The 21,789-nt window shown below is 35.9% G+C and overlaps 5 protein-coding genes and 1 long non-coding RNA gene across 6 annotated transcripts; 2 read left to right on the top strand and 4 right to left on the bottom strand.

The window, feature by feature from the left end:
- The first annotated feature begins 322 nt into the window (after nt 1-322).
- LOC139089689 (very long-chain-fatty-acid--CoA ligase bubblegum-like) lies at nt 323-6,301 on the top strand. The gene is made up of 5 exons (XM_070639282.1): nt 323-404; nt 1,703-2,093; nt 2,715-3,682; nt 4,146-4,650; nt 5,258-6,301. Exons 2-5 carry the CDS (start codon nt 1,753-1,755, stop codon nt 5,412-5,414), a joined length of 1,971 nt encoding a protein of 656 aa, XP_070495383.1. The 5' UTR covers nt 323-404; nt 1,703-1,752; the 3' UTR covers nt 5,415-6,301.
- On the bottom strand, nt 6,284-8,485 carry LOC139089691 (uncharacterized). Its single transcript, XM_070639284.1, has 2 exons — nt 7,885-8,485; nt 6,284-7,053 (listed from the first exon to the last, which is right to left on the bottom strand). Exons 1-2 carry the CDS (start codon nt 8,189-8,191, stop codon nt 6,308-6,310), a joined length of 1,053 nt encoding a protein of 350 aa, XP_070495385.1. The 5' UTR covers nt 8,192-8,485; the 3' UTR covers nt 6,284-6,307.
- Nucleotides 8,486-9,529: 1,044 nt separating this feature from the next.
- On the bottom strand, nt 9,530-11,428 carry LOC139089692 (N(4)-(Beta-N-acetylglucosaminyl)-L-asparaginase-like). Its single transcript, XM_070639285.1, has 2 exons — nt 10,551-11,428; nt 9,530-10,492 (listed from the first exon to the last, which is right to left on the bottom strand). Exons 1-2 carry the CDS (start codon nt 10,704-10,706, stop codon nt 9,605-9,607), a joined length of 1,044 nt encoding a protein of 347 aa, XP_070495386.1. The 5' UTR covers nt 10,707-11,428; the 3' UTR covers nt 9,530-9,604.
- Nucleotides 11,429-12,803: 1,375 nt separating this feature from the next.
- Nucleotides 12,804-15,044, top strand: LOC139089718 (cathepsin L-like). The gene is made up of 3 exons (XM_070639317.1): nt 12,804-13,744; nt 14,636-14,659; nt 14,924-15,044. Exons 1-3 carry the CDS (start codon nt 12,804-12,806, stop codon nt 15,042-15,044), a joined length of 1,086 nt encoding a protein of 361 aa, XP_070495418.1.
- A 123-nt stretch (nt 15,045-15,167) lies between these two features.
- LOC139089709 (uncharacterized) lies at nt 15,168-17,899 on the bottom strand. The gene is made up of 3 exons (XR_011544324.1): nt 17,684-17,899; nt 16,973-17,049; nt 15,168-15,630 (listed from the first exon to the last, which is right to left on the bottom strand). It is a non-coding gene; the product is annotated as an uncharacterized lncRNA (long non-coding RNA).
- A 2,006-nt stretch (nt 17,900-19,905) lies between these two features.
- Nucleotides 19,906-21,350, bottom strand: LOC139089717 (collagenase-like). Its single transcript, XM_070639316.1, has 3 exons — nt 21,157-21,350; nt 20,829-21,001; nt 19,906-20,330 (listed from the first exon to the last, which is right to left on the bottom strand). The coding sequence occupies exons 1-3, from the start codon at nt 21,348-21,350 to the stop codon at nt 19,906-19,908; spliced, it is 792 nt and encodes a 263-aa protein (XP_070495417.1).
- Nucleotides 21,351-21,789: the final 439 nt, after the last annotated feature.

The raw sequence follows: 21,789 nt of genomic DNA, 5'->3' as shown, positions 1-21,789 counted from the left end.
TGTAAACAAACAATGAAAACAAAACCAAAAATTTGGAATAATTTTTGAAAAAAACTAACTTTAAGCTGATAAGTTTAGTTTTAAACTTCGATTAAATGATTTAAAAAGCTTCAATGAACATAATTAAATCATTTATCTTGATCTTAATGAAACATTTAAGCTAAAAATCATGAAAAACTAAAAATTTTAAAAATTTTGATGTTTTTCAAGATGGCGGATTTTTTCCGAAAAAACATTCGAAATATGATTCAAATTTCTTCGAATCAACGTCCGCATCAACTGTTCGCACATTACAGGTTTCTCATTTATTCTTTATTCTCAGTCGATTCCGATACGTAGAAGCATAAAGACGAAATTTCTGTTTTGTGCGTAGTTTGTTTAGCTGTTGCTGTGTTTGTATATAGGTAGGCAAGACAGCATTCGAAGGCATTGGAATTGAAAACATAAACAGAAACATTTAAAAAACATTAAAAATTGTTAAATTTGAACAATTGGCGGTGAAATTCTTGGAAATTGATGAAAAAATGTGCTTTATTGGATGTTGAAATTTGGAATTTAATGTTAAAAATATGAAAAGTTAAAGTTAAAATTGTTTAAAATTGAAATTATTAAATTGAAAAAATTGAAAGTTCAGAAGTTAAAAAGATCTTTGTTGAAAAAATAAAATACACAAAAAAATGTGACAATTTGAAACAAAAATTTAAAAATAACACCTGTCGATTTTGAAATTTCAAAAAAAAACATTCAATAAAATTTGAAAAATTTTAAAATTTAAAAAAAAATGTAAGAATTTAAAAAATTTAAAGTTTAAAAAAATTAAAAAAATTTAAAAATTTAGAAAAATTTAAAATTTTTGGATAATTCAAAAAATTTATATAAATTAAAAATTTGAAAAAAATGGAATAAATTTGAGAAATTCTAAAAAACATAAAAAAGAGTTTAAAAAATTTAAAAATAGAAAAAATTTGAAAAATTTGCAAATTTAACAAAAGTTTAGAAAAATTTGAAAAATTTTTAAAAAAATTGAAAAAAATTAAAAAATTTGTAAAAGTTTAAAAAAAATTGTAAAAGTTTAAAAAATTTGAAAAATGTTATGTTAAATTTTTAAAATTATTTAAAATTTTTGAACTTTTTAAATTTACTAAAATTTTTAAACTTTTTAAAATTTTTATAATTTTTGAATTTTTTAAAATTTTTGAATTTTTTAAAATTTTTGAATTTTTTAAAATTTTTGAATTTTTTAAAATTTTTGAATTTTTTAAAATTTTTGAATTTTGAATTTCTTTGAATTTTGAATTTCTCAAAATTTTTCAATTTTTCAATTTTTTTATTTTTTTTAAATTTTTAAATTGTTTCAAATTTTTCATTTTTTTTCAAATTTCTAAATTCTTAAATTCTTAAATTTTTTCAATTTTTTTAAAATTTTTTAAAATCCAAAAACTTTAAATAATTTAAAAATTTCAAATAATTTAAAAATTTAAAATAATTTAAAAATTTAAAATAATTTAATAATTTCAAATTAGGTATTTTAAAAACTTTGAATCTAATAATTTTAAAATTGAACAAAAAATTATCAAAAAATCATTTAAAATCCCCAAAAAAATCACAGCAATCAAAGTTCAAATTTTAATCAACAAAACAGATTTTATTCAAAATATTTGTGCAGATTTAATTTAAATCCTTATCATCCATTCATTTCCAGTTCATTAATTTCACGTCCACATTCCAAAAGTCATCTATCTCTCCCCAATAATGGAATCAAATGAACAGCTGAATCCACACGCCACTGACCCATCACATCGCGTCAAAATCTGCCAAATAACTGACGACAAAATCTCATCAATTAAGCCAATCACAATTCCACAGCTATTTGCGGACATTGTGGCTGAATTTCCGTCCCAGCCAGCACTAGTGCAAAAGAACCTGACCACAAATGAGTGGGAAACGACAACATTTGAGGAATATAAGCAGAAAGTCGAGAAAATTGCCAAAATTTTCATCAAATTAGGACTTAAAAGGCACGGATGTGTTGCTGTCCTGGCTCACAACAGTGTCGAGTGGTTCGTGAGCGGACTGGCTGCTATCCATGCTGGGTGAGTGTCTTGTCCTACCCCAGTTGCCCCAGGCTATCCAACCCCAATTCTACCCTAGTTGCCCCAGGCTATCCAACCCCAATTCCATCCTAGTTGCCCCAGGCTATCCAACCCCAATTCTATCCTAGTTACCCCAGGCTATCCAACCCCAATTCCATCCTAGTTACCCCAGGCTATCCAACCCCAATTCTACCCCAATTGCCCCAGGCTGTCCAACCCCAATTCTATCCTAGTTGCCCCAGGCTATCCAACCCCAATTCTATCCTAGTTGCCCCAGGCAATCCAACCCCAATTCCATCCTAGTTGCCCCAGGCTATCCAACCCCAATTCCATCCTAGTTGCCCCAGGCTATCCAACCCCAATTCTATCCTAGTTGCCCCAGGCTATCCAACCCCAATTCTACCCCAGTTGCCCCAGGCTATCCAACCCCAATTCCATCCCAATTGCCCCAAGCTATTCAACCCCAATTCCATCCCAATTGCCCCAAGCTATCCAACCCCAATTCTATCCTAGTTACCCCAGGCTATCCAACCCCAATTCTACCCCAGTTGCCCCAGGCTATCCAACCCCAATTCTATCCTAGTTGCCCCAGGCTATATCTAATCCAATTTCCATCCACAGTGGCTTAATCACCGGCATCTACTTATCAAACTCGACGGCATCAGTCCAGCACGTCCTTGAAAATTCCAAAGCCAACATTGTCGTGGTCGATGAGCAGAGTCAACTTGATAAAATCCTACAAATAAGGCACAAGCTTCCGAACCTTAAAGCCATCATCCAGACACTTCCACAAGATCCAGCCACACCGCCAACTGATCCACAAATTTATCACTGGACGGACCTTGATTCCATCGACACAACTGAATATGACATCGAATATCAAAATCGTCTATCCAGCATCGTACCAAATGAGAGTTGTAACATTGTGTACACGTCAGGTACGACAGGTAATCCAAAAGGAGCACTGCTGTCACATGACAATATTACATGGCTGGTACGATGTGCACAAGAGTCAATTCCAGTTATACAGCGTGGATGTGAAGTCATTGTGTCATACTTACCATTAGCACATGTTGCTGGACAGTGTACGGACATGTATCTGACGATGTCGGTTGGTGCAACGATCTATTTTGCTGATAAGAATGCACTTAAAGGCACGCTGATTAATACCTTGAAGATTGCACGACCGACTCTATTTGCAGGAGTTCCAAGAGTTTATGAGAAATTTCAGGAAAAAATGATGCAAATTGGGGCGCAGTCAGGTGTTGTAAAGCGACTTGTTGCCAAATGGGCCAAGTCTGTGACACTTGATTACTACTTGCGGTGCATGACTGGCGATCCGGGTATATCACTGCAGTATCAACTGGCTAGGTCACTAATACTTGGAAAGATAAAGGAAGCAATTGGTTTTGATAGGATTAAGATGCTTGTTGTTGGTGCTGCACCGGCTGATATTGAGACAAAGAAATATTTTTGTAGTTTGGATATGCCGTTGGTGGATTTGTATGGAATGACTGAGTGTACACTTGTGCATTGTATGTCGAGACCTGATTATCCTAATATGGAGTCGGTTGGACCTAGTTTGCCAGGTATGTGGTTGAAATCTTTCAAATTTTGACGAAAATCCTCAATTTTCTGATGAAAATCTCAAATTTCTGATGAAAATCCTCAAGTTTCTGATGAAAATTCTCAATTTTCTGATGAAAAGCCTCAAATTTCTGATGAAAATCCTCAAATTCTGATGAAATTCCCAAAATTCGGATGAAAATCCTCAAATTTCTGATAAAAATTCTCAAAATTCTGATGAAAATCTTCAAAATTCTGATGAAAATCCGCCATTTTCTGATGAAAATTCTCAAGTTCTGATGAAAATCTTCAAATTTCTGATGAAAATCCTCAAATTTCTGATGAAAGTCCTCAAAATTCTGATGAAAATCCTCAAAATTCTGCCAAAAATCCCTGAATTTCTGATGAAAATTCTCAAAATTCTGATGAAAATCCTCAAATTTCTGATGAAAATCCTCAATTTCTATTTTTCCTCCCTAATTCCAGGTACCCAACTAAAAATCTCTAATCCAGACGAGAATGGCCAAGGCGAGGTGTGCCTTAAAGGCAGGAACATCTTCATGGGATACAACAACGACCCCCAAAAGACCCTCGAAACATTTGACGACGACGGATGGCTTAAAACCGGTGATTTAGGCTACACAGATGACAATGGCTACTTATACCTAACAGGACGTATAAAGGAACTTGTCATCACTGCTGGCGGTGAAAATATTCCACCTGTACACATTGAAAATCTCGTTAAGGCTGAATGTCCTGCAATATCGAATGCTATGCTGATTGGTGATAAGAGGAAGTACTTGACAATATTGATAACTTTAAAGCAGGAAGTGGATAAGGATGGGAATTTGCTGGATGATTTGACAGTGGAATCTGTCAAGTTTATGGAAAATCTTGGACTGAATTATAAGAAATTGAGTGAAGTGCTGGATGGACCGGATGAGACTGTGACTAAAGCTATTAATGATGCCATAGCTAGTGCTAATAAGAAGTGAGTATTTTGGGGATGATTGGGGGGTAGTTTGGGGATTTGATGAGGAATTCATGGTGTTAAGTCATGGAGACATGTCTGAGCTGGAAAAGGCAGCAAGTCTCATTTGATGCTGTCAATTCTGGTAAGCACATGACGTAGAAATGGCTGAAAATGACCAAAGAACGTTACTTTGTCCTCAAGATCAGATTCAATGATGCTCAGGAGTCAAGTCAGCCTGGAACTGGATTTTCAGCCATTTCTATGTCATTTGCTTTCCCTTTCCAAGTCGGTTCCAGACCTGGTCACAATAAAAGGTGTTTTTGGGTCAATTTTGACAGCTTAAAGTGAAATTTGAAGCACAGCAACCCTAACATGCGACAAGATGCTCACTGAGCTTAATGGAATATCAATTTGCATGCTTATTATGTCCTACAAAAGCATCATTGAGCATATTCCAATATTTTAGGGCCCGATGTCCTCAAAACACCAAAATTCCTCTTCAAACCAGAGTTGCCGGGCCTTCATTTTGAGGCTGTTCCATGCAGCCACTCGGAACAGCCTGACAACTCAGCTTCAATCCCCTATTCCTTCATACTAATTTATCTTATCTCTCTTTTTCTTTCAGTGCCATCTCAAACGCTCAAAAGGTCCAAAAATTTGCATTTCTACCTCATGACTTTAGCCTGCCAACGGGCGAGTTGGGACCGACGATGAAAATCAAAAGACATTTTGTTATTAACAAGTATAAGGATATAATTGATAAGATGTATGCTGAAAATTGACAAAAATTGTCGTTTAAGTTGTTTGTTCCTTGATGATTTAAATTGTGTTCAAAGGGTTTTTGGGGTTGGAAGTGAATTTTTGGGGAAGTTTTGATGAATTTTGAGTCAGATTTTGTCGAATTTTGATGAATTTTGGTCTGATTTAGTCAGATTTTATCAGATTTGACAGATTCGTCCAAATTTTGAAAAATTTTGGTCAGATTTGTCCAAATTTTGACAATTTTTGGTCAGATTTTGTCAGATTTTGATTAACTTTTGTCAGATTTTGGTCAAATTCGATCAAATTTTGGTCAGATTTGGTCAAAATAGTTCAAATTTTGATGAACTTTGGTCAGATTTGTTCAAAATTTGATGAATTTTGTTCAGATTTGGTCAGATTCGTTTAAATTTTGATGAATTTTGGTCAGATTATGTCAAATTCGTTCAAATTTTGATGAAAATTGGTCAGATTTGTTCAAAATTTGATGAATTTTGTTCAGATTTGGTCAGATTCGTATAAATTTTGATGAATTTTGGTCAGATTATGTCAGATTCGTTCAAATTTTGATGAATTTTGGTCAGATTTTGTCAGATTCGTTCAAACTTTAATGAAATTTGGTCAGATTTGATCAAATTTTGATGAATTTTAGTCGAATTTTGTCAAATTTTGCTGAATTTCGGTCAGATTTGGTCAAATTTCGATGATTTTTGGTCAGATTTGGTCAGATTTAGTCAGATTTGGTAAGATTCGGTCAGATTTTAATGAATTTTGATCAATTCTGCTTAATTTCGCACTTCCAGCTCCAATTAGGTTCCTCACCTCCCTAAAATTAACCAAATAAAGTCACCAAAATATGAATTTAATAAAATTTTATTCAAATAAAGTTCTAAAAATTTTCAAAAATCAAGTCTAACTAATTAAACAATCTCTTAAACCACTGGAACGAGTCCCTCCACGTCTGCTTATGCAACTTCAACTCCCTTCCATGATCAACCTTAATATTCAACGTACTCATTCCATCACCTCCCTTACTCCTTACTATTTCAAATAATTTATCACCTAATCGAGTCAGTGTAAAGTCATCGGCAGTTTGTGTAATGATGCTTGGATTGGCATTAATTAAAATCTTGGACAGCTTCGATGCCATTCCATTTGAGAATGACAGGTAGCACTTGGCATCAGGATGTGTAAAATTCAGTTCATTATCGTCCGTCTGAACCATAAGGAAGTCCAATGTATTATCTTTTGTGCCTAACATTGCCTTAATGGTTCCAGCAAATCCAGCACATGAAAACTTGTCGCCATCGGCTCTAATTTGCGTATTTCCTAAAATATTAGCTAATGTCATCTCCAATGACGAACGGAATCGATTGATGGAATTAAAGCAGTTTGCAATTGTGACAATTTTACCAATTACAGTCATTTCTGAGCATCGACATTCACTGACATCGACAGTTCCGTTACTGGAATTTAGTGCTATTTTATCCATTTGTGAACCGAACAGCTCCTTGACTGTTATGTTGTCGGCTGTTGATATTTTAACGTCATTAACTCGAACTGACTTGACTGTCACGTCACCTCGTTCGACCTCAATGTTTAGGGAGTTCATGAGGAGCTCATCGATTGTCACGTTTGCCTTTTCGCCACAAACTCGAACGTCTGAAATGGAATTTGAAAATTTTAGATTTTTAGTGTTTTTTTTTTTTTTTTGGGTATAATTGATAGGATGAGCAGGTAAGGCAGTGCTGGACAACCTTTGGCTTGTGTGATAAGCCAAGGCAGAAACCAGATATGACATGCAGTTTAAGGCATTTTTTATGCATTTTGATGTTCTGTGACACACAGGTTGCTCATCATTGATTTGAGGCAGTGCTGGACAACCTGATCCTTTTCGTGACACACCTTGGTGATAAGAATCGACCAAAACAGTACAAAACATCAGGTTTGTAACTCTTTAATGTATCACGGTACACAGGCTGACCATCACTGTTTTAATCCAGTGCTGTACAACCTTTTGTTCCAAACGGCACACCTTGAGAGCAATTTAAGACAGAAATCGTACATGACATATTGTTCGTGAAATTTTAGTGGCATACTAATGTGTCGCGTCACAAAGGTTGTTCAGCAATGCTCTAATTCAGTGGTGGACAACCTTTTATGCTCCGCGGCACTCATTGGTTTGTAGCCTAGATTAAAATGTCACGCAGCATACGTTTAGTGGCATTTTGGTAACATACAATAGTGTCGTAGCACACAAGTTACCAACCACTGGTCTAAAGCAGTGCTGTACAATATTTTGTTCTTCGCGGCATACTTTGGTAAGCACTTAAGACAGAAACCGGACATGACATACAATTTGAGGCATTTCCAAAGCAATTTATTGTCACACTAAAGTGCCACGGCACACAGGTTGCCCACACCTGATCTAAAAAACCAGAACCTGCATCTAATCTCCCCTAAAAATCCCAAAATCCTCCTCTTAATACTCACCAAAATCCTTAAGTCTAGCAGTAAGTGGAAAATTGACAACCAACTTGTCATCCTCGGATCGATTATAATTCATATAAAATCCATCATCATGATGCATAATATTAACTTGACTTCCATTCTGCAGCCGTCCTTGACTGTCATAAACTTGTACATTAATTTTCTTATTTGGTCCGAATGCACGATCAGCTGCAATTTCAAGTGAATCAATTGCCTTAACATTTAAATTCACGGTAAATGCGTAGTGTCGACATAGGAACTTTGGCAGTGATGATGTGATTAGTAAATTTCTTAGCCTTAATGACTGCATGACTGAGATAAAAAGATAATTAAAGGAACTGAATTCGAAAAAGATTCTTTGTTATGAAAGTGAAATTTTGTGACTTTTTGTAAATAATAACAACAAGGGGAATGGCTACTGTGATGATGATGAGTTTTGGAGACTTTTGGAGATAATTTTGGAGAGAAATTTGGGAGAGGATTTTGAGAGAATTTAGGAATGTTTTTGGAATGTTTTTGGGGTTTTTGGATGTTACTGCCGGCTTTTGGGATCACATGAATCAATTTTGTAAGCTGAGCATTGATTGGGTTGAATATTAATAAGGCTGAGCGTTGGTTTAACTTAGAATGATTGATACTTAGCTTTGGTACAGCTGAACATGACTGAGGCTGAGTGTAGTTCAAGATAAACGTTGATTCATCTGAACGGACTTGAAGCTAGGCATTGATTCAGCTGAATGTAGTTGAGGCTGAGCGTAATTGAGGATGAGTATTGATTCAGCTGAGCATCATCGAAGCTGAGCATTCTTGAGACTGAGCTTTGGTTCAGCTGAATAAATTTGGAGCTGAGCGTACTTGAAGCTTAGCGTATTTGACACTGAGCTTTAGTTCAGCTGAGCACGCTTAATGCTGAGCATGCTTAGCCCTCATAACTGGTTCAGCTGACCGTGCTTAAAGCTGAGTGTTGGTTCAGCTGAGCTTGATTGGAACTGAGCCTTATTCAAACTAATCATTGGTAAAGCTAGTTCAGCTGAGCGTGCTTAAAGCTGAGTGTAGGTTCAGCTGAGCGTGGTTGAAGCTGTACATACTTAAGCTTGATCGTTTTTTAAACTGAGCATTCTTGCGGTTGAGATTTGGTGCTGAGCGTACTTGAGGCTGAACTTTGCTTCAACTTAGCGTCCTAGATGCTGAGCTTTTGGTTCAGCTGAGCGTACTTGAGGCTGAGTATTAGTTCAGCTGAGCGTACTTAAGGCTGAGCTTTTGATTCAGCTGAGCGTACTTGAGGCTGGAATGCTTAAGGCTGATCATTCTTTAAGTTGAGCATTCTTGAGACAAAGCTTTTGTTCAGCTGAGTATGCTCAAGACTGAGCTTTGGTTTAGCTGAGCTTTCTTGAAGCTGAGTTTTGATTTAGACTGAGCATACTTGAGGCTGAACTTTGGTTCAGCTAAGCGCATACTTGAGGCTAAACATTAGTACGACTAAACGTTCTTGAAGCTCAACTTTGGTTCAGTTGAGTGTGCTTACGACTGAACAGTATTTAAGTAAGCTGAGCATCCTTGAAGCTGAACATAATTTCGGCTGAGCTTCATTTTACCTAATTTAAAGCCAATTTTCACCTGATTTAGACACAATAAGACGAGACAACAATTTCTTATTTAAGAATCCTGACTTTATTTTCATCCAAAAATTCACAATATCACATTATCATATCAATCCCTAAACCTACATACTCATCGTACATTCCCTCTTCTCCACCTTCACACCATCCAATTTCGGATGATATATACTAAATGGAAAATAATCAATTCCATGACATGCAGCACCATAATTTCCATTCTTATCAATTACAACAATTCCGCCTACAAATTTTGGATAATGACGTGAGATTCGTTCCATAGCTTTACGTCCAGCCTCATCCGGTGACATTCCGTTCCTCATAAATTCAACAGCCAGCATAGATGGCAAGAACCTCATCAGTATGTCACCGTCGCCAGTTGCTGCTGCTGCACCGACTGTGTTGTCAGCATATCCACCAGATCCTGGAATTGGTGAGTCACCGACCCGTCCGGGTATTTTATGATTTGCACCATTTGTGGATGTTCCAGCAGCAATGTTGCCTGCTGTATCTATTGCGACCATTCCAATTGTGTCATGATTATTGGAACTAAATAAGCTTTCATGATTATCACGTGACGCAGTCAGGAAGTCCTCACTAATTGGCACGTACGGTCCACAATGCTTGTCAGGTGACGGAAGTACATTCTGCCAGAAATTTGGCTGACAATTTTGAGCTTTCCAGTCTTTGTGAATTTTCCTTGACTTTTCCGTACTCAAAGTTTCCTTCCTGAATCCCATTTGGACAGCAAAGTCAGTCGCTTGCTCACCGACCAGCATTGAATGTTTCGTGTACAGCAGGACATGCTTAGCGACAGCAATTGCATCCTTAATGTTCCTGATGCTTCCAACGGCACCAACATTCATCGTCTTACCGTCCATAAGAAATGCATCCAGGCATGTCTCACCATTTTCATTTGGAGATCCACCGTACCCGACGGTACCGTCACATTGCTCACGTTCACAGACACTGCAGCCAGCGACAATGGCGTCGATCTGAAATTGAGGAAGGATTTAGGTATGGACTGGACATTTGAGTTGTGGATTGACTTACAGCTGACTTTTTCTGTCGATTTATCACATCCCATGCCTGAATTGTGGCATTTGTGAAGCCCCAAGTGTTGACGACTATTGGAAATTTTGGATCTTCTGTGACTGTCGGCGATATTAAGTTTAGGTATTGAGAGAACAAAAGGAATAAGTTTCTCATTTTGACTATTCTAGCTTTTAAGTCTAATTTGTTAATGCAGATCAGTAAGTCACAGCTTCACAACTCAACTAAGCGACTAGAATCTAAAACTTAATCATTGATTATGAAATATTTAATGTAAAATTAAGAAGCAAACTTTGTTTTGGAATGTTTTTGTTATTGTTTACTTTATAGTTTTGGAGGGGAGCAGGAACTTGATGGAATTGGTTAAGTCTACAAAAGATGTTTGAAAATTTGGTGGCAGTTGACGTGAGGTAGCATTTAGACACAAAATTGTAGGCTTTTAACCAATTTTGAACCTATTTTTGTGCTTTAGTTTGGATCTAGTTAAGTCTAGTAAGGTCTAATCGGTGTTAGTCGAATTTTATCGAGTCTAGTCGGATCTAGTCGGACCTAGTCGGGTTTGGTCGGTTTTGGTCGTATCCAATCGAGTCTAAGCGGGTCTAATCAAATCTAGTCAGATTTTAGTCGGGTCTATTCCAGTCTAGTCGAGTCTTGTTGAGTCTAGTCGGGTCTAATCGGGTCTATTCATTTTTATTTGGGTCTATTCGTGTCTATTCGGGCTTATTCGGATTTAGTTGGATTTAATCGGGTCTTGTCGGGTTTATTTGTATTTAATCGAGTCTAATCGAGTATAGTCGGATCAAGACGCTTCTAATTGCTGAGTCTAGTCGGCCTTTGTCGGCTCTAATCAGATTCTAGTGCTTTTTCATTAATTTCAGTCTCACCAACTTGATCATCTTTAATTATTCTTGAGACACAAATTGTACTTAGTACATTGCATTAACCCAGGGTATGGTCATGTCAGATTCAACTTAACTCCATCGCAATAGCTGAGTCACGCCAGATTTCTCATTGATTAACCCTTTTTCAATATTCAGGAAGGCTCAATAACCTAGCTTAATCTTACACAGCTGTAAACTTTTACTCTTTTTCTCAACAAATTTTCGGCCTCGATGTTATTCTATTGTGTGAAAATAGAGCCTTAAAAATATTAATTATCTTTAAAGCTATTATTGTAAAAAAACATTTACTTTTAACATTCTGAAACGGATAAAAGTGAAAAACTAATAATGGAGGAATTATTTCAGCACGTGATCCTCGATCACGAATAAATTGTAAAATACTTGAATTGATTTAGGGTTTGAATGTGGGAAATGTATTCAACATACCAACTGATTTTCCTAAATTACAAAACTTATATAAACTCTAAAATTGAGAAAATTCTCAAATTATCAGCACATTTGCAGCTAGAATCTGTTCGCTTCTAACTTAAAGCAAAGATTGAGGGGAGCTTGGGATTTTTTACGGAAATATCTAGTGCATTGAAGAGTTTTATCCAAAATAAGGGGTTGATCCTCAGACACCCACGCTCTTCCCCCTGCCTCAAAACGCTGTTAGTCGAATTTCAGCCCAGATCTTGCGAATTTTTTGTAGTTTAAAGACTCTCGAAGAACATAACTTGATTAATCGACCAAAAAATTGACCATTTGTCAACTTGACTCGGATTTGACGCAAAGTATGGCTTGAATGTGGACATGGAATATAGATTTACTGTTCTGTATCTGTCATTTCGAGATTTTGTTTTCGTGATTTAGGAAAAGGTGAAGATTCTTGAGCCTCGCTCCTGCTACTCCCTATCATGCTGAATGAGATTGTGTCCTAGTATTTAATAGCTTTAAGACCAAATTATATAGAAATACAGACTATTCTCGGTTATATTTCACTGATTGTTCCACAACTTTCTTGCTGTTCCACTCAATATTATGGTTTCCCTAAATTCTGGTCCCTAAATTCTGGATTTTCGTGACTTGGGACGAGACGTGGACAACACTTTCCCGGAACTTCTCGGTTCCGGTCTCGATATCAAGAAAGCATCCTCAATATCATCTCCCATAAATGTCAATCATCAAATTTACCTTCGACATCATTTCCTAACAAGCCCAATATTTACACAAATAACCTATCTAAGTATTTCCTTGCAAGTCGTGATTTCAATTATTTGTAAATCGTTGCACATTCTGTCCAAAAAACCTATAAAAGCTTAACAACAATAAAAATTCAAATGTTTTAAAATAATTCACATCATTCATCGCCATGAAGTCGCGATTATCGGTTGTGCTTTTAGTAGCTTCACTAAATTTTGGCATCTTAGCCGATCCAAGTCCATCGGATATCCAGTCAGAATTTGAAAAATTCAAGGATGAATACGACAAGGAATATGACAATAAATTTGAGGAATATAAAGCCAGACGTAATTTTGGTACGACATTAAGGATGATTGAGAATCACAATGCAGACAGCAGTTCCACATTTAAAATGGACTTGAATAAATTTGCTGACGAAGATCCAGCAAAGCTACGTAAAATAACAACAAATCCAGCACCACAGACACCGCTCATGATGGGACGTGCCATTGGCATCATAAATGAGACAAGATATCCAGTTGGTCCACCAAATGTTGACTGGCGGTCAAGTAACTGCATCACACCTGTTAAGGATCAAAGCTTCTTCTGTAATTCCTGCTATGCATTCAGTGGTGTTGCTGCACTCGAGGCACATTGGTGCCTGAAAACAGGCAGACTAGTCACAATGTCGGAACAGCAAATTATCGACTGTAGCTATAATGCCATTTATGGTAATTGGGCATGTGACGGTGGATCGCAAGCTACAGCTTACGTCAATATCCAAAATATTGGTGGAATTCAGAGTGACTTGACATATCCGTACCTAGAGACTTATTCACATCCATATAGATTTCCATGTCTTTTTAATAAGACTAAAGTTGTTGCAACCACAAGTGGATATTGGCGGATCAGACCAAACAGGGAAGCAGCACTGGCTAATATTATTGCAATTGCTGGACCAGTTTCGGCTGCAATGAATGGAAGTACTCCGTCATTTTGGTATTATTCAAGTGGGGTTTATAGTGATCCACAATGTACACCATCGACGTCACATAGTGTTCTTATTGTTGGATATGGAACGGATTATTCAGTTAGTCCACCGATGGATTATTGGCTTTGTAAAAATAGTTGGTAAGTATTGTGGGTAGGAGATGAGTCATAAGATTAAAAGTGCTTCAAAAAGTCAGAGCTCAGAGCTTAAAAGGCCCAACCTTCTTAAGTAATAAATTCAAAGTTTAGTCCTCGAATGGCAAGTATTAAGATCAGTGCTATGTTATCGTGTTGTTAGTGGAAAATGCATCAAAAGTAATAAATAGATTGTTTAATCAACCTTAAGAGCGAATCCTGAGAGGAAGTGTTAGTGAAACGTCCAAAAAATAGAACTGACTTAACGCTTACCTAAGCACGAATTTCATCGAATCTGACCATGTACCTTCTAGAATAGTGATAGTAAGGAGGGGATTGTTGGCATTTGTATGAGGGAGGGGACGCGCATTTGTATAATGCGACATAAATTCCAGCTGATTCCTTAAGGTCTTGCAATACAGTGCTCAAGGAATCTCATGGAGAAATACTGTCGTTAAAATCGTGAATTTGTTATTTTCAATTTTATTTAAATCGAAATTCATATAAATTGTGGCACTAAAATCACGATTTTCACAATTTTAATGATAGTGTCTGACCCTGAGCTGGAACGACAGTCGATATTTCTTCTTGCTATACATACAAACAGAATTATTTTAAAATAATAAAATGGAACCAGATCCTTGTGTTCCATGCATCCAAACCAAGGAAAGAAAATAATTAAAGATAGAAAGAACCAGCACCTAACATACAATGAGCTTGCTCTCATGGTACTGTAATACCACTACGGTACCTAAACCTATTCTCTTTGTCTTTTGGGGGAGACTTCGAAGTCGACTTAAATTTTGTTTGGAAAAGTCGACTTAAATCCATACAAATTCATGTTTTAGCTCTGACTAGGTATTCAGCATGTAATAATTGTTTATTTTTCATCAACAGGTCCTCAGACTGGGGTGATAATGGGTAAGTTAGCATTATTACATATTAACCAAGTCATCTAATCAACTCTTAAGTTCACCCGAATAACACACGGCGTAGAAAATGTCGAAAATTGAGTCTCAGGTCAATTTGACTTTAGTCTCATGGGTCTTAGGCCGACTTAAGTCTGGCTTCAAGCTGGATTTCATTGGATCTGGTCTAAGACTTGACCTAAGGCTCAATTCACGTTCATTTTTAAGAAGTGTTCCTTCTAAACTAACATTTATCATATTTCTAACTTAATTTTAGATACTTTAAAATTCAACGTGGAGTCAATATGTGCGGAATTTCTGGATTCTTAATTTTCCCTGACATTCCATTAGCCAATACAACACAAACAACAACAACTATCTCTCCGTGGATAACATAACAGCTAGATACATATGTTAATGGGGCGGGAGAAGTAGGGTAGGTTTCAATTCGCTTTAAAGGACCCTTAAAACCGTGACTTAATACCTAAACTGCCCCTATAATAAATAATATTTGTTGAATATTAAGTAAAATCTTGTTTTTTTTTATTTCATTAATTTCTTACATTTTTTGGTTGAATTTTCATAATTTATCAGTTTAATTTGTCATGTGCTGCATATGAGCAAATTAGAATATCCTTCAAAATATCCCAACTTCCTCCTTAATGTCTTTCAATTCGTCGTTTAAAATCAAAATCGTTTCATCGTTTTCAAAAATTCACATTAATTTCGTCACTACACTGTACTCTGAGTTTCATCCATTGATTCCCTGTGAAGTCCTTCGTATACCAAATAAGCAATAACAACGCTAAAGATTTGGAAGCATAGGAGCGAAACAGCAATGGCAATTATGCTTAATTTCAGGTCATTTGATTGAATAATTGTCACATTCATTCTCTCGTCCGGGATGTAGACGAATGCGATAAAGTAGTTTATGGATACGACACATAAGACGGCTATGAAGATTTTTGCCAATTTAGGTTCTCTCTAAAATGAAAAAGGGAAGAATTTAGGGATTTAAAATATTTTAGAACAATCAGGAGTTTGATATTGTTGTAGGATTTGCTAAGATTGTGATTTTATGGGATTAGCCCAAAAACAGCAAATAACCCGAAATGAATAAGAAGGGATTAGTCGAAATCATATCTAGGAATAAACTTGATAATTGGGGAATTTGCCATGATATGTCAAGTTTATTCCTTGACATACAGTCCACTAATTACATCCATTTCTATTTGGGTAATATACTGGTTTTGGACGATCCCTATCTTTTTGTGATTTTAGGAATTACTACGTCAGTTTTTAATTGGACGAAGAGCACGAATAATATCCAAATGCCACAATTTGGCTAATAGATCTGAAATTCGGCACCAAGCCGACATGTCTCTGGGATGGGTATAGATTTAAAGACTTAATCTAGCACTAAATCAGAGTCACGCTGATCTGGTGTCGAATTTCGGATCAATGGAACCGATTTGTCCTATTTGGGATAATATACACAACTTGATATGTATATTTTCTGCGACATTTAGTATCCATATTGTTAAATTTATCGAGTGCTGATTTATTTCAGCCTGGATTTAATTTTAATTTTATAAAAATAATTTCTTCACTAATCACTGCTGAAATAAAATATAACGAACTTACGGATAATTCAGTTGTAGAGCCTGTAATTGACCAAAACTGAATAAAACTAGCAAAGATTTCTTCCTTAAACCTCAAACTTGTACTGGATGTGCCAAATTATCCCGATCAATCTTGATCCAATATTTCCACCTCCTTAATCTGTCTGTCTTAATATAAACCGGCTATTAATCAATTCCTCAATTATTGTTGAGGCCAAAAAGACTTAGTTCTGCCTAAGTCAGTCATTTGTTAGATCCGATAGGTCTACTAGGCTCATTAACCTAACACCAAAAAATTAAATTAATCAATTTGATCTTCTACCTTTTATTTCTCACCAAATCTATCTTACTTTTTTGCGTATCCGTAAATTGGTTTAAAAAATAAATTAAATTAAAATAAATTAAATAAATAAGAAACGCTTACACACGATCTTTACTCTATACGAAAAATTCTCTGATAATCCAGAGTCAATGTCCTAATTTTCCCTCGAATTACTCAATTCAAATTCTACAATAACGGATTAATTTGATATGTATTGATATGTAAAATATTCAAATTTTTGATAACGTAAAAATTTTCGACACATATTGACGCTAAAAATAGGTGTCAATTTAGTGTTGATATTGGAGGCTTGGAGGAAACTTTGGGTTCTTTGGCGGAACCTTTATCATTAACGTTGCTCGAGTTATTAAATTACACTCACCTCTCGAATCGCTCTCAGGAACTGACATGAAAAAATCACATAAAACAATGATATGAATATCTCTAAAATAAGAAGAACTGAAAAGAAAAAGATTCAGTTAGACAAATATTTAATGAAATGAATACAAAAATTGATAAGTTAGTAGTTAGTGTTCTCAAAACCGAAACAGAGACTTCGATTGGAGTCTCGGTTTCTGTATGTGTTAGACTTGGTCTCGGTCTCGGTCTCGGTATCGTTCCCATTCTTGGTCATCCGAGTCTTCGAGTCCGAGAATTCTCGGAGTTCCAATCCGAGACTTCAATAAACCCCTAAAATTTTAGAGGAGCATTTTTTCCGAAAATAATCAAAATCCCGCTATTTTTGTTTGTACATTTTCGTCATGCTTTTCCTTCTTTTCTTCCACAATTCTTTTTGAATTTCATCATAATTTTGTTTAATAATTCTAGCAAAAAATAAATCGTTGTTGCTCCATGAAGGGTGAATGGGACTATGGAAAGATGGGAGCCGATTCCTGAGCGCTATTGGCTCTTTACACACTACTAAGCTAAACGAGCAACTCTCGACCATCAATAATGCACTACACTTCAATAACTATTGAATCCACATTCGATATTCGCATAAATTCACTCATTTTACATGCCAACATATTTAATTCTACTTCATATTTTAATTCTAATTTCAAGTTCATCGCCCATAAGATTGATTTATTACCTACGGTCAAAATTTCATCCCATATATTCAGGTCATCATAATTAAAAGCTATATGAAGTGGTATGCTGATTAAAAACACAATTGTAAGCACCGAACTAATTGACACATGAATTAATCCAACATTTTTTCCATATTTTTCGACCTTATTTTCAAACATTTCAAATCCCATACTTTAAATTTAATTTAAAAACTATCAAAATTTGCGAGTGAATTCGAAAAATTTTTGAGATTAACTGAAAATAGACTTTTTTTTGTACTCAATTTCTTCAACTTTTTCTAGTGATATACAGCATATTTCTCATTTAAAATGAGAAAAAATTTTCATCTCATGAAATATGAATCTGTGAGTATATATGCCTTGACATTGAGACACTTCGTCGTGATGGTGAAAATGAAAACAATCGTCGTGTCGTGTTGGGACGATTATAAATAAACTCTCGGGAAATTTCAGACAAAATAGACAACAAATTTTCTTTCTGTTTAACCTGTGACTTTTTATTGATTTATTTGAGGTTGAGGTTGTCTGATGTGGTGCGCTAGACGTGCAGTGGACTGGTACACGAACACTAACGAGTCGGCCACTAACGAGTCGGACATCAATAAATCGGACACCAATGAGTCGGATACCAAAGAGTCGGACACCAAAGAATCGGACACAAATGAGTCGGACACGAATGAGTCGGACACCAACGAGTCGGACAACTAAATAGTCGGACACCAATGAGTCGGACACCAACGAGTCGGACACTAATGAGTCGGACACGAACGAGTCGAGCACGAACGAGTCGGACATCAACTAGTCGAACAATTACGAGTCGGATACCAACAAGTCGGACACGAAGAAGTCGTACACCAAAGATTCGGACATCAACGAGTCGGACACCAAAGAGTCGGACAAAAACTATTCGGACACGAAGAATTCGGACACCAACGAGTCGGACAGCTAAAGAGTCGGACACCAATGAGTCGGAAACTAACGAGTCGGACAATAACAAGTCGGACACCAATGAATCGGACACCAATGAATCGGACACCAACAAGTCAAGCCACCAACGATTCGGACACGAACGAGTCAGACACGAAGAAGTCGGACACAAACGATTCGGACACCAGTAAGTCGGACAGCAACGAATAAAACACGAAGCAAAATCCCCAAAAAACTCAACAAACTTTATTTAACCATAATAATAAAAGCTATAGCTTGGTCGTCTTACTGGATCATAATAGTAATTTCCATAATAATCCTCAGATGAATATCGCTTCCTATATCCATTTCCCAATCTTCCATTATACCTATTATTATATCTGTTATTGGCAGTTGCAAAATTGAAAAAATTCAATCCATAACTTTGTCCATTTCGTCGATAATAGTTATTGCTGTTGTATCTGCCATTGTAGTAGCCTTGTCCGTTGTTGTATCGGTCAATGTATCGGTTGTATCTTGAGGGATTTGAGGATGATGATGATAGGATTGATAGTGGATCCAAAAAGCCAAGAAAACTCCATTCCCAGGTGCATGATGAGAGGTTTAGAGCCATGAGGAAAATGATGATTGATGGTAGAATTTTCTGAAGGAATTAAGGATTGAATTAGGTATATTTGTGGTAAATTACTGAGTAGGCAGGACTTTGGGAGTATGGAATGAAAAAATCCAAAAAGTTCGGAACTCATGGATTCCGACTCCACTCTTTCTTGGGAGGAGTCATGCCAATACTGATTAAATTGATGGAATTAGAACCGAAATTCTTAATTTAGACAGTACAGCACCAAAATTCAACTTACAGTTTTCATTTTGCAGTACAATTTTACGATTAAACTGTAATAAATTTAGAAACGAATATTTATAGAATTTTTGGGTATCGACTATTAAATCAAGTAAGTACTAATGAGGTTTTAATGTAATTTGGTTAATTTTTTTTGAAACTTTGATTAATTTGATTCAATTTACGTCGTATTTTCAACAAAATAAGTCTCTCAAATGATTAAGTTATTTAGCTGTTTGGGAAACACCTAAAAATGACTCACTTTTTAACAAGGTCATAGCCATGGAAGTAGGGACGCGGAAGGACGAATGGATTGATAACTTTATTACATTTTTTTTTTTCATTTTTGTTTTATTAGTGTAGCATTACAAATTAGGCATAGCTCAAATACAGCACTTTAAATACAATTCTTCATAATTTCATCAAACCCATCGATTGCCATCATGTAGAAATTGTTCCTTAAGAAAACTTCAATCCAGTCGTCTCCTGAATCCAGTCCATGAAATGCGAAACTCTCATAAAAACAACAGGTCCATTATTTTCACTGTTGCAAACTTTGCCAATGTCAACATAACTTGCAATTCCAACCAAAATGTCACCAAGTTTATCATTTCGAACCACAAGTGGAGATCCTGAGTCACCTGGACACGCTGTCTTCCCATTATTAGACGAAATACAAATTTCACTGTCAACAATAGCTGGATAATTAACATTTTGTGCTGAACATTCATCATTTGTTAAAATCTTCTCTTCAATATATTGTAAAATATTTGGTTCCGACTTGTTTCGATTCATGTTGAATCCCCAGCCACTCAAAATTCCTGTTTGACCGTCAAATGACTTGATGTCTGATTCGGATGGTAGACGAATTGGAAGGATGTTTGCTGAAATTATAGATTTTATTGGTAAGTTTAGGGATTTAGTTAGTTTCATTATTTGAAGTCGTATATGCTGCAAACAGCAATTATGACGTCTTTAAGACACCTTCAAGGGTCGGTATCATGGTATACACTTACATCAATGTCTAGACATGCTGTATAACCTTAAGTGCATCTTTGAATCACGGGTAGGTAAAGAAGTACACTTTGAGTAAGGATAGGTTTAGGAGTAGATGAAGGAGTAGGTGTATGCCCAGAAACCAGCTTGAGGAAACGTTTAAAAACTACGTAACTCTCATGGGAAGAAGGAAGTTGCTTAGAAAGCATTATGGTGAGGCAAACGGGAAAGAGAAGCCTTAAAAAAGCCATTTAAGCGTTCCGTAATTTACGAATGTTCCCTCACAACTTTATGCTACTCACTCGATGACGACGTGCTACTCTAACGACTGTTAAGTGCCACCATCCATAAACTCATCAAATTTGTCACAATTTATTACTCACCACTATAAAATATAGTCTTATTAACTCTAATCAATGCTAAATCATTAACAGCCGTATTTCCATCATCAGTGTAATTTTCATGAATCACAATGTCATCATTAGAAACTAATTCCGACCATTTATGGGGACCATTTGTAATGTCAGTAACGCCAAGAGTCACGTTAAGCTCCAAATTTCTGTAATTAATTGGAATTTAGAATCAGGCAGTGCTGGAAGTGGACTTGAATTTTGTATGGAATTGCCCATTCAAGTCAATTTGACTCCATACAAAATCAGAGTCAACATCAAGCCCTGGAATCAAATTTGACATTTTATATCCAATTTTACTCACAATTCCCGAACATAATAAGCACAATGTCCAGCAGTAATGATCCAATTTGAATGAATAAGAGCACCGCCGCAAATATGATAGAACTTTCCATGATAATAAACAGACAAGTCAACCATGTGTGGAAATTGGCCGTCTTTAGCTGCAGTTCCGCCAAAAATTCTCTCATTTTTAATGTTTTTGGAATTTACAGCCATGATTATTAGTGACATTTGAATGATTTGGATGAATTTTAACATTTTTTTGGAGTAAATAAATTGGAACTGTTTTGGAATGAATTGGAACTGATTAATAATAAAATTGAAGGAACTGACTCAGAAATGAATCAAACTAAACTGAAGTTGACATGAAACTTCAAGCATTTTATATGTAATTTTAGTAAAATTTCATTTGAAATCCGAACATTAATTAAGTTTATTATAGCTGTAAATTAAAAGCTGCATGAACTTGACAATGCACAATAAATTATTTTGTAATAGTTTAGAGGAAGCAATTAAGAAGCTTTCATACCAGATGTGCTGGTACGTATAAAATTGTCAAGTAAACTGCAATTACAATTCAAAGGCGTTGAACTGGGATGTACATCAGAATAATTGCTCTAATATCTTCTAGTCATTATTGTCGATGAAGACACAA

This window comes from Chironomus tepperi, unplaced genomic scaffold, assembly GCF_022539635.2.
Source record: "Chironomus tepperi strain 1889 unplaced genomic scaffold, CSIRO-AGI_Ctep_v1 contig_195, whole genome shotgun sequence".
In the NCBI taxonomy this organism is placed as follows: domain Eukaryota; kingdom Metazoa; phylum Arthropoda; class Insecta; order Diptera; family Chironomidae; genus Chironomus; species Chironomus tepperi.
The sequence above is the reverse complement of the archived record's forward strand: the minus strand, read 5'-3'. Positions and strand labels throughout refer to the sequence as shown.